At 39.5% G+C, this 11,566-nt stretch overlaps 1 protein-coding gene and 1 long non-coding RNA gene across 2 annotated transcripts in view; one reads left to right on the top strand and one right to left on the bottom strand.

Moving 5' to 3' along the window:
- capn12 (calpain 12) overlaps nt 1-5,204 on the bottom strand; it is a 13,890-nt gene extending 8,686 nt beyond the window's left edge. Inside the window, exons 1-3 of the mRNA XM_008425779.2 lie at nt 4,564-5,204; nt 4,250-4,319; nt 3,566-3,684 (exon numbers count right to left, since the gene is read on the bottom strand). Coding sequence (XP_008424001.1) covers nt 3,566-3,684; nt 4,250-4,319; nt 4,564-5,058 — 684 coding nt within the window. The 5' untranslated portion in view covers nt 5,059-5,204. The remainder of the gene's footprint in view (nt 1-3,565; nt 3,685-4,249; nt 4,320-4,563) is intronic.
- On the top strand, nt 3,696-10,162 carry LOC103474657 (uncharacterized). Its single transcript, XR_535211.2, has 5 exons — nt 3,696-3,947; nt 6,367-6,421; nt 6,721-6,827; nt 8,684-8,840; nt 9,063-10,162. It is a non-coding gene; the product is annotated as an uncharacterized LOC103474657 (long non-coding RNA).
- Nucleotides 10,163-11,566: the final 1,404 nt, after the last annotated feature.

Genomic DNA, 11,566 nt, shown 5'->3' on the forward strand with positions numbered 1-11,566 from the left:
TATATATATATAATCACCACAGTATGATGCTGTCACATTGCACTCATCACAATGTAATGTTTGTTACTGTGTGATGTTTTCTATGACTTCGTATTTTTGTGTTTTTATGACGTCAAGCACTTTGGACTTTCTTGTTGCTGAAATGTGTTATATGAATGAACTTGATTAATTCATTGTGGTAATATATAATAAGCATACATGTTTATTATTTATTTGTTAAGAAAATAAAGGCTTCAGAGTTTTAAAATTTTTTTACATATCCACTAAAAATCAAAAACATTAAACTGCAAACAGATGGGTGCTTTACATATTAATGTTTTAGACAAGATCTGTGGATTGTATTTTATGTTGAAAGAATGCTTAATAAAACTAATCAAATTAAAAACAGCTAACTTAATACCTAAATAATGTGAGACTTTTTGATCAAGTGCAACTTGATCAAAAAACATCTTTTAAAAAGTATTTTATTTATAAATTCAGAAAGAGTCAAATTACCTGTTCAACACTCAAAATTGAAAGTTTTGCACTTGAGCGTTTGCAAGCCGGAGCCACGTCTAGAGTTCAGAGCAGCCGATCAGTGACAGTTTTATGAGTCAGCGTCTTTTAACCTGACTCACTACAGACGGGCAGGAAGTGGTTTTGAAAACCCTGGGCAGCTGGGTTCCTTCATCATTTCACCTCCTGCGTTGTGCGGCTTATGTACGTCTGAGTGGGCTGAGCACACAGCCTTGTGGAGCACCTGGACTCAGGGTCCAGGTACCAGAGATGTTTCTTACAAATGTTGGGGTCTAAATTGTTTTGTTTTTCCAGGTGCACCACTGAGGCGTTCAGTGTCTGGGGAAAGTCATCCTGACTCAGTGAATTCAGTTGGTGATTTTATTAATATTGTGTTTTTTTGTTAATTTGGATCCACATCAAAATGTATTATAAATGATAAATAAGACATCCTTGGCCTAAAGGTTCCTGCTCACTGACTGGCATCTTTCTGACACCATTCTGCACATATAAACAAAATTACGATGCATCTTTTGGTTCAGCTTTCTGCACCTTTTCCTGTCGTGGCTGCATTGTTTGTGATATTTTTGCGTGTGTCATGGTGCTAGCCGGGTTTCTGGGAGTAGCTCAGAGCAGGCCTGGACTGGTCTTCAGTGACTGCTGCTGTGTGTGGTCCTGCCGGTGTTAACTCACACAGTTGGGACATAAACCTGTTTGGATGATGAAACTCTGAGGGCAACTCTACTGGCAAGTCTCTGCGTCCGAGTAAAGCAGCAGTAGCAGTGAGACTAGCATTAGAATAAATCTCCTGGAGCTTTCTGCAGGTCCTCCGGAGTAACGGAAACACACCTGTAAAGCGAGTGTTTGTGCGCGCGTGTGTGTGTGTGGGTGTGTGTGTGTGCGTGTGGGGGTTTGTCCCAGGAGGAGCCACTCTGTGCACGTCCAGGCGGCTCTCTGCAGGTGAAACGAGCCTCAGTCCTGCTTGTTCAGTCACGCCACATTCTCCCCTCTGAAGGTCCAAAGCTCCGCAGGGTGAAATCATCGCTCCACCGTCTGCTTGTTTTTGTGAACACGAGACGTCTACCGAGATTAATTTCATTGATCTGAGCGGGTCGGAGCCAGAGAATGTTGATTTTAATCACAATGTCTAATGAGCTGATGGAGTTTATGCTTTTCTCTGGCGGAGCGATTGCTCACAGATGAGTTGATACCTGTTCAAAGCTGCTGTGTCAGCAGCCAGATGAGCAGACATCAGATTGCGCTTCTGTGAAATGACGGAGCCAAATCTGATAAAATGTTAACAAATTGAAAGAATCTGTTACCTGAAGCAAACGGGCGATTTATCATTATTCATAAATCAAACGTAATTGTTTATGAATAAACAGTCTGCTGATATCGTGCAAAAATATGAACTCATCTCTGATTGTTTATGTTTTGTTTCCGTGGAGCTAAACTATCTCATAACTTAAACTATTGATGGATGCTGACCGTTATGGTCACTTTTTGCTCTTCTTCTGCCCAAGCTAAGAAAATTCAAGAACTGATGGTGAAGATCACTTCAAAGGGAACAAAAACTCGTCCTGGAATATTTTCTACAATCTTTATGAGAAATGTTGACCATTCTTTCAGAAGAGTATCAGTGAGGTCAGACACTGATGTTGGACGAGAATCCCAACACTCTGGGTTGAGGTCAGAGGGCAGGTGTCTGTGATTTGACCAATTTTTGTTGTTTTTATTTATGTTTGTTTGAGTTCATTATTGTTTTAATGGTGATGTCATATAGTTTCATCTTTTTGCATTTTGTTTCTAATTAATTTTTATGCTCCATTCTTTGTGCATTTGACACTTTAACAAATGTTTGTTGAAGCCGTCTGCAAGATGCTGGATTTTATCCGCCTGTGGTCGTGGGAGAAATTGATTTTTTCTACCAGGGACAGTAAATAATATTTTGATAAAAATCGGCTCTTCAGATGTTATTTTTGAATTCCAGTTTAAATCTTATTTTAAATAACCAGATAATTGTGGAGGATGCTGTTTGCATGGGCTCAGGTTGGCACCAATGTTGGCTTAAAAAGTCTAAATCAAACATTTCATCTTCACCTATGAGACTTTTTTTTTGTTGTGTTTAATTTTTCTGAATCTGCCAGTCATTTTCCAACATTTAACAGTGACGTGAATTGTGGTTTTACAATTGTGCAAGCTGATGATTACCAATGATTAACCGTAACTAATTTGTCTCTTTTCACAGCTAAATGTGTTTCTAGTGTAACTCAAAGTTCTGACAGTAAAACCATCTAGAGAGATTTCCTTTCCACTAACTCAGTTAAACTTTTTGAAAGTAAATCTAATTATTTCTTGACTTTTGATTTGTTTCTGTTCTTCATGCTGCCCCTTAAATTCAGGATGATGTTTAATAAAACTGCTGTCATCAACTCCATGCGTTAGTGTTGCTGTTGTTGTCTTTAATTAAAAGTTAAACGATTTGCTGACCATTGCTTAAGAATTGTGGTGATAATGTTGAAAGTTCTGGCTGCTTTTAAGTTTCATTAATGAAACTGAACTGAATGTGTTGCTCAGGCTCTCAAATTAAATTGCCATAGTAGTTTTATTATTATTGTTGTTGTTATTATTAGTTAGTATTACTATTATCAGCAGTAGTGGTGATTGTTGAAGTTTCATTAGTAGTTATAGTTTAAGTAAATAGAAGTATACGTAACCTTTCTAATAGAAACATATTGAAATTAATTAAACATACGTTGTTGTTGTTATTATTAATATTATTATTATGCTTGTTTTTTGTGCTGAATATAATTGTCATTAACATGAATAACTAGACGAGTAGCTGTAGCATCGATTGCTGCTGCACTCTGAGTAGTAGAATAGTTTTGTAATAGCAATGCAATCTTTGGTGATTGATTTTTTATCATTTTCCTTCAGAGTGGTTCAGTTCATTTTTCTTAAATTTGACCTTGTTTGTCACCAACGCTGAGTTTGAAGCTGAGGAAGAGCAACAAAGCAAAAGAGCAGGAGGCGATTAAAGATGGTGGTCGGTGTGTGAGTCTTTACTCACCCTGAAATGGAAGATCCCTGCGTACGAGTCCGACAGGCTCTGGTTGGAGGGAACCACCGTAGCAAAGAGCTTCGAATGGACGGTGAGCGCGGAGAGGGCAGCCAGCAGCCAGCAGTCACCTGGTGAATAAAACAAGCGCACAGTCCAGTACGAAGCAACGGCATCTCTAGACGTCTAGTGTTAGTCTAAAAGTGATTGCATGTTTTTTATATTTTAGGTTTTGCATGCTGTATGTAACACGATCCAGGGCAACATAAAGCCGCATTCCTCCCCCACAGCAAACATCTGTTCTGTCGCCAAGCGATGCTGCAGGAACCGTCTGCATTTGCGCGAAACTCAAGTTTTAAACGAAACCACATGGTTGAAGAAGAGGCTGCAGGAGGTGATTACGTAATGTGTTATTAGACATATTTACACATGACTGGAGACCAAACTCTTTATTCCACAAATCCCATGAATGGAGACAATTTGATGCTGTGCAGAAAACAGGGCTTGTAAAATCAAGGGGGTACAAAGGACTGGTCCAGTCCAAGAAATACTTCTCTCTCCTTCTTTACCAATAAGAGCAAGCTGCATGTTCTCAAACTGTCTGACTGTTTTAAATTCATCATTCATGGATTTAAATCTTCCATGGTGTTATGCAACGCCAGTTTATAAGAAATCCATTGTGATTGGTGCTCTTACCCAGTTGGCCCTGACAGATATCTGTGGTCCCAATGGTGTCCTCCACAAACAAGGCATCTGCACTGATTTCCTTAAGAAAAGCAACAACGGCAGCTGAGACCATGAGTGACATAGTAAGAAGTCAAGACGGACTTTAAAAATCCAAAAATACAGTTTTTGGGGAGATAAGTAGAGATTTTGGGGGGAAATATACCAAATTTAACTGACAAATTTGGGCAAAGTTTTTAAATGTGAAAAGATCTTGGCAAAACGTTAGAAATACACTCTTAAGGTTTCATTTGTTAAAAATATAATATCATTTATGGCAGTCACACCTTGGGTCGCTTCCATTTGATCTCCTTCGCTGGGTTTGGATCTTTGGGCATCCCGATGGACTTCTGCTCAGCAGGAAATGTGGGGTCTGCAAACAGCTTCTTGTCCTTCAGACACTCCTGCAGCAGAGCGTCGAAGTCCTGGTTCTGGAACTTCACCGGGTTGTCAATGGAGCCGAGAGGGGCCGCAGCGCCGTCAGAAGCCATGTTGCCCGCAGGAGGAGGAAAACCCAACTGGTGAAAGATGCAAACTGAGAGCGGCCGGCATTTAAATAGGAGAGCACACACCCACCGGATCCAAGGAGCGCCTCCCCGGCTTGGTCCTGACCAGAAAGGAATGCAGAAAGGCCCCGGGGCCCCAGAGGAGCTGGAGTCCCTGTAATGACTCGGTGCCAACGAGGGCTTTGATCTGTCTAATTTGACATCCACCATCACCTGAGCGGACAGGAAGAAAAGTGTAAAAACAGCAGTCCTACCGTTAAGAGGCACTTCTTCCATCTTCCTCCTTAACTCAGCTTGTTTCTTCTTGTTTCTGTGTATTATCCTCTCCAGGTAGATCCAGCTCAGGGTGTTTCTGTGAGATGATCTACACCCATATTCCCAGAAAATGCAGATACCTGTTTTTTCATGTTTAAAATCTGATCCTTGCAGCTTGAATGCCACACCCACAAATAGAAATAATAATTTAAAGAAACTTTACTTGAGTATTCAATGGACAGAGATACAGCAATCTACAAATTAAATTTGACGTTTTTATTTTATACTTCACTTTTTAGGGTAATTAGATGCGTGTTTGTGATTCGTTTCCCCTGAGGCGAAATATGAGGTGACACGTTCTCTTCAAAAGGGGAAAAATGAGCGGATGTGTCATGGAAATCTGGAGCACAGCGGCATCTTGGGGCTCCAAGACAATCATTAAGTGACATCTACATACGAACCAGCTGTTTGGTTGTGACGCCAAAGGGAATAAGTGTCTGTTCAGGACGTTAAGAGATGTGAGAAAAAAAAGTAATGCAGCCTCATGTTGGTAGAGAGTGGCATCATTCATTGATGAAAGTGAAAACCATATTGACCTTACATAACACAGGGTAGAATAGAATATATAAAAAAGGAAAGAACAGGATTTAGAACAGTAATAATGGTACTGTGCACATTCAGGACAATATCATGACATAAAAATAGTGTGCAGTTATCAGAAATGTCCTTCTCTCATCCAAGGAATGTGCAACTAGGTAGGATTTTTTTTTTTAAATGAACATAATCTGAATTTGCATTTGTCCATTAATAGTCTAACAGACAATTTACAATATATGAAAAACAACAACTGTACAGAAAATCAGAGGTGATAAAGATGAGTAGAAATGGTACTTGAAATGACTAAAACTGAGCACATAGCAGCACAAATGCCAGCATGGATTGTTTTCACTGGGAGCAGTGGTGGTTACCCGCTGCTGGGAGGAAGGATCTGCGGTAACGCTCCTTTGTGCATTTAGGATGCAGCAGTCGGTCACTGAAGGAGCTCTTTAGCAAGGATTATTTTACCCAGAATCCTTTTGTATCCCACCAGCTGTTCTAGAAAAGATGACAAGGTTATATCCACATTGTTTTAGCTAAAACATTAAAGATTTCTAAGATTAAACTCGTTTATATGGAAGAATGTAAATCAACCTTTCACCCTGAGGAAACTCTCCAGCTTTTAAAAGACTCACATTAATCTGCATATTAAAAATCACACCATGTTTGATTATTTCCCCCAGGATGAAGTTTGATTTTTTATTTTTCATTTCATTTGCATCTGGACTTCAGGTCACATATATTTGAAACTTCAGCAGCTTTAAAAGGTCTAAAGGCATTACCAGAGGTGAGTAGTAACTAATTACATTTACTCATCTTATTATTTTCATTTTGGTCTATAAAATACCACGATTTGTACACAGCTTTGTATTTTTGTATTTCTGATGACAATATTCCAAATATCAAATCAAATATCAGTACTTGAGTCATCTTTTTTCCAAATAGTTTTTGACTAATACTTGTGTAGTTTAGTTTCTTGGACGGCTACTTTTTATTTTTTTACTTTTACGCCGGTAAAAGTATGTTGAAGTAGAGCTAATCTGATTCAAGTACAATTTTTTTGTCCTCTTCTGTCTCCTCTGCAAGTTTCTCTGTCGGAGACCAAATAAACAAAACAGGTTGCAGTTCCATAAAACAAGCAGCAGGGGGCGGTCTTCTCCACCGGCAGGACCCGCACCATGTGGCAGCTAATGGTAACATGATGATTAGGTTTCTGTAAAGCAGCGTAACGCGGTACTTTCACTGTCGCTGTTGATTTACTGAACATCTGATTTAAAAACAAAATTAAATATAAGATAAATATCATAAACAGATTTACCCCCTCCCCTCTGTTTGCACTGCTGGTGAAAAGCTACTCAGCACCAACTTTTTATCAAATGTTTTCTCTTGGTTGGAATATAAATGTGTTATTGTAGAAATGTGTGCTGTGTGAATGTATTAAAGGATGAAATTGTAATGCTACTATCCACTTTATAGCTAAAACTGACCTAAGTTTTCTTCACGCTCTAAAAAAAATGTATCAGGCCTTAAAAAAACTATCTACATTATATATGGCCTTTGTGCCAACTCAAAGACAAAAATGCAGATACAGATACACTGTGGTCTACCGTAGATCAGCACTGTACTACACATTTTCAGCTAAATGCAATTTGGGAATCACTCTGCTGGTGCAGAAATATTGTTTTCTGTGTGTCAAACCCTGTTTCATCTCCTATTTATCTTCCATTCACAAAGTAAAGGAAATATACTGTGTCTTTGTTATGACATCCTGCAACATAAGGAGCCACTCACAGTAAAGTATTATATACAATTCAGTTCTGTTTATTTATATAGAGTCAATTCACAAGGTCCTTTACCAAAACAGGCCAATCTAATTGAATCACAGACGTTTGATCATCATTGTCGACAGGTGCTGTCAAGTTCAAACTGGTTCAAATGTTTTCTGTCTAAGGAAACCCAGCAGATTTGATTTGCAGTGAGTGAAGCTGGTTTTTGTGTTGAGTTCAGGAAACTCTCCTGTCTAAAAAGTTCATAGGTCACGGTTAGAAACAAGAATGAATACCTCAAATAGTCACATGTCCTGGACTAATTAGAAAAAGCAATCAGAGTCTAAAGATTACAACTTCTGATCAAAACTCGCTTTAAAAGACTTCTAAAAATCAGACACCGTGGAAGCAAAGCACAGAACTATGTGCTTAATAAAACACATAAAATGTTTCACAAATACCATTTGTGACCTTGCTTTTTGATCCACTGCACCAGCTCTGCTTCCTAATAAACCACTTAGAGCCATTTTCTCAAACTGGCTACAGGATGTTTCTGTGGTGGACGTTACAAACACCCAAAATAAATTTAGGATTAAATCGTCTGCAAGACAAGCAAGAAAGAATCAAATTAGACATAAAGTTTATTAGAACCAACGGCCAAGTAGATGAGCAGCTGAGTCCCATTTTCTTTGCTTTATGAGACACTTCTCCAAAGAAAAGTATGGAGACACTTCCTGCTTTTATCTGTTCTTTTTCACTTTTTGAAAACAGACTCGATCGATTAAAAATTATCACAACTTCAGATAAGGTGCTCTTTTCTACGTTGAGATCAGAGTTGCCAAGTTTTCGCCAACGTTCCCTCTTTAGGGATTATTTCTTTCACTGAAATGTGAATTAAAATTGCGGTCTATCAATCAATTATGCAATGCCTCTAGGTGGGAATTTGACTTTGTTTCTTTTGTTTCGATGATGTACCATGAATTGAGTCAAAATCCTGTTTTACCGTTGCTTTAAAATGTCTATAAAACTACAGTATTTTGTGAGTTGCACCTGTTGTTAAAAAACGGAGCGACAAATTGACCTGACAGTTTACACAAAGAGAGTGCATTAAGAAAGAAATATCAGACATTTGCAGAATATCATCTTGTAACTTATAAGCAGCAGTTTTTAAATACTCATAACTGTTTATAGCTATTTTCAACAAATGACAAGACAGTAATCAAGTGTTTTGACAAACCAGCCCATTATCAGAGTACTCATCAGTACTTTTGCTCTGCAAATAGTCACAGGAAGTCGCGGTCAGGACATCTTATGAGCTCGGGGCCGGACTAAAACGATCCGAAGTGCAGCTTCAGCGGCACTCGATATGGTCAGCAAGGCTTTCTACACAGGGCAGCACAGACTATGGGGCACCACAAAATGAAAGACATAAGACAGCAGGTAATGAAATTTGGCATGACATAGTACTAAATTAAAGAGTTATTTTTTAATACGGCTGGATTACTCTGCAAAGAGCGGATATTATTTAAACTCCAGTTTGAGATCCATTAAATCATTATTTCAGTAAGAAGACACAAGAAATGTGTGATTGCACAACCTTTAGACTGAAAGTGAAAGTAAAATGTCAAAATCAGTTCATGTGATATGATTGTTGTTTTGCAGGATTAACTTTTCTGGGGAAGCGAGGGAATGTCTGTCGGCGTTCGGGACAGCAGAAGGGAGGCGCCATTTGGCAATGACCGTCGTATTTGTCCGTCTGTAAGTTGGCACGGCTGGTCAGCTCCAGCACAAACCAGTGTCCTGTCCAGACCCCTTCATCATACGCTCGATTTCACCAAAGCGGTCAGACTGACCTGGACTAAACAAACTGGAAGAATAGCGACACAGATCCGCCTAATGGTCGCCGTTTAACTCCATTCATCGGCTCTCCATTATGCCCGTTCCCTCTTTGAGGATAGGATTATACGCGGCCTCAGTCACAAAGGTCAGAGGGCCGAGCAGACACTCCCACACCTCCGTGACCCGCTCTGATCCCACGACCTCGGCACCAGCGGGCCCCCACTCCCGGACCCGGCTCTCCCTCCCCGCCAGTTGACCGGCTTTGTCCTGTTTGTCCCGACCCGTTTTCTGCCGTATCACTCACACGCATCACAGCAAGCTGAACAATCAGGGGATGGAAACCTGATTACCGAGCGGCAACACCGCAATCCACACAACACGCAAACAACAGCAAGAAAAATTTTTATTTTTAATGCAATTATTCTGTTTTATGATCTTTTACTCCATTTGATTGGACTGAATTTGATCATTTCCCATTTCTTGATCCTTTCCTGCATTTCTTCTTCTCTTTTGTGTTGGATCTTGAAAATATTTTATTTCTGTCTCAGTATATGAATTAAATATTTATTCACTCACTTAGCAAACAAACAAAGTAGTCAAGCTTTTGGTAGACTGGAAAATCATCTCCAATAGATAAAGGAACATTTCGTGCACATTTTCATAATATTCCTGTAGAGCTCTGTGTTTACAGAAAATACTCATTAAACCTTCTCTAGCAAATAATAATGCTCTTCATTAAGCCCTATGGGGCCTCGTATCGCACTGCCAGCAGTTGCTACAAACATCTAAATGAACAAAATAAACAAAAAAGACCAAAATACATACAGATGTACTAATGAAAGAACTAAGTATTTTTACCCATTGAGTAAAAATAACCCATTGTAGTTTCCTATCAGACATGCACTCACGCTGTCACACTGTTGGAGGGATTGCTGAAGAGCAACTGCTGCATCATGTAATATATATTTGGTATGTGTATATATATATTTTGATCTACATTTTCATTTTCCAATAAATACTTATTTGTTTCCATAAAGGTCAGTAAGGACCAGACCAAAATTCAACTGAGAATTGATTTTCAAAGTTTTCATCCAACATCACCGAGCCAGCGTATAACTTTTATTTTAAAAATGTGGGTTTTTTTTGCATATTTGTTAAAATTATCACCATGTCATGACAGATTATTTTGAGACAGATAATCTATGAGAAAATCAAGCTCCTTCCTGAGCTACTACATGTGCTAAAAGCTGAGAAACAGCTTGTCGTTACAGGAAAACTGTTTACCCGCCGTGGCCATCGGTGGCCATGCTAACTAACCCTAGCATTTGTGGCAAGGTTAAGTTGTGGCAAACCAGAAGTGTGTACATAAGGACGATTGACAGCACTAAGACCCTCCTCCTGGCTCTGATTGGTTGTTTCCAGACGTGCCAGATGAGCTAAATTTTTTCACAAATTATCTGTCACATACTATCACGTGTCTCAACACAGTGACAGTTTTAACAATTAGGTAAAGAGCATAGATTCTTAGAAAACTGCGATGCTGTTCATCGCAGTTTTGCGATGAACAGCATACTGTTCATCGCAAAACTGTTAGAGATGACTTGCAGGTATAACTGCAGTGAGCCTCATTTATGGTTGACATGTGGGAGTCCTGATGGTTTTCAAAATATTCAGTGGTTAATGCTTTAAGAAACTGACAAATTTTTATCAATGTAAGGTTTAAGCTAGTTACGCGGCCCCTGTGCGGTCGGCGTCCAACTTCAAAAAAAGGAAAAAAAAAAAAAGAAAAGGGAACTACCTGATTTCTAACCGCAAGAACAGTTTCATACTTGTATTGTGTTGGTTGTTGTTATCTATGTACTACATGCGTAACAAAACACTATTTGTTCACCAAAAAAGTTCTTCTCTAAGAGGCTGCTTTACTCATTTTTATTGCAGCGCAATCGTTCAACCAAGACAATATAACTAGTAAATGTTCAGTTTCAGTGGTGAAATGCAGCATTGAAATGAAACACCAGGAAGAGTAAGACAGAAGTTTTGGAGTTGCAAAGCCTCTTTGCATGTGGAGGCTGTTTGGTTAGTCGGGCAGGTGATGGAGTTCACTTACCCCTGGGCCTTTCACCTGTCACAGGACTGAACTCTGCATCCCAAACTTACTATGCTCACCGTCAAGAATGCACCTCTGACCCCAGCACTCGGAGTGGGCGTGTGTGTGGGTGGGTGTGTGGGTGGGTGTGTGGAGCAAAAGGGGAGGGCAGCGACGTGGTGTACGGTCAGGATCCAGTTTTCCAACATTTACAGACCAGCCCCCCCATCGGCTGGACGTG

The sequence above is a fragment of the Poecilia reticulata genome, linkage group LG13 (genome assembly GCF_000633615.1).
Source record: "Poecilia reticulata strain Guanapo linkage group LG13, Guppy_female_1.0+MT, whole genome shotgun sequence".
Taxonomy (NCBI): domain Eukaryota; kingdom Metazoa; phylum Chordata; class Actinopteri; order Cyprinodontiformes; family Poeciliidae; genus Poecilia; species Poecilia reticulata.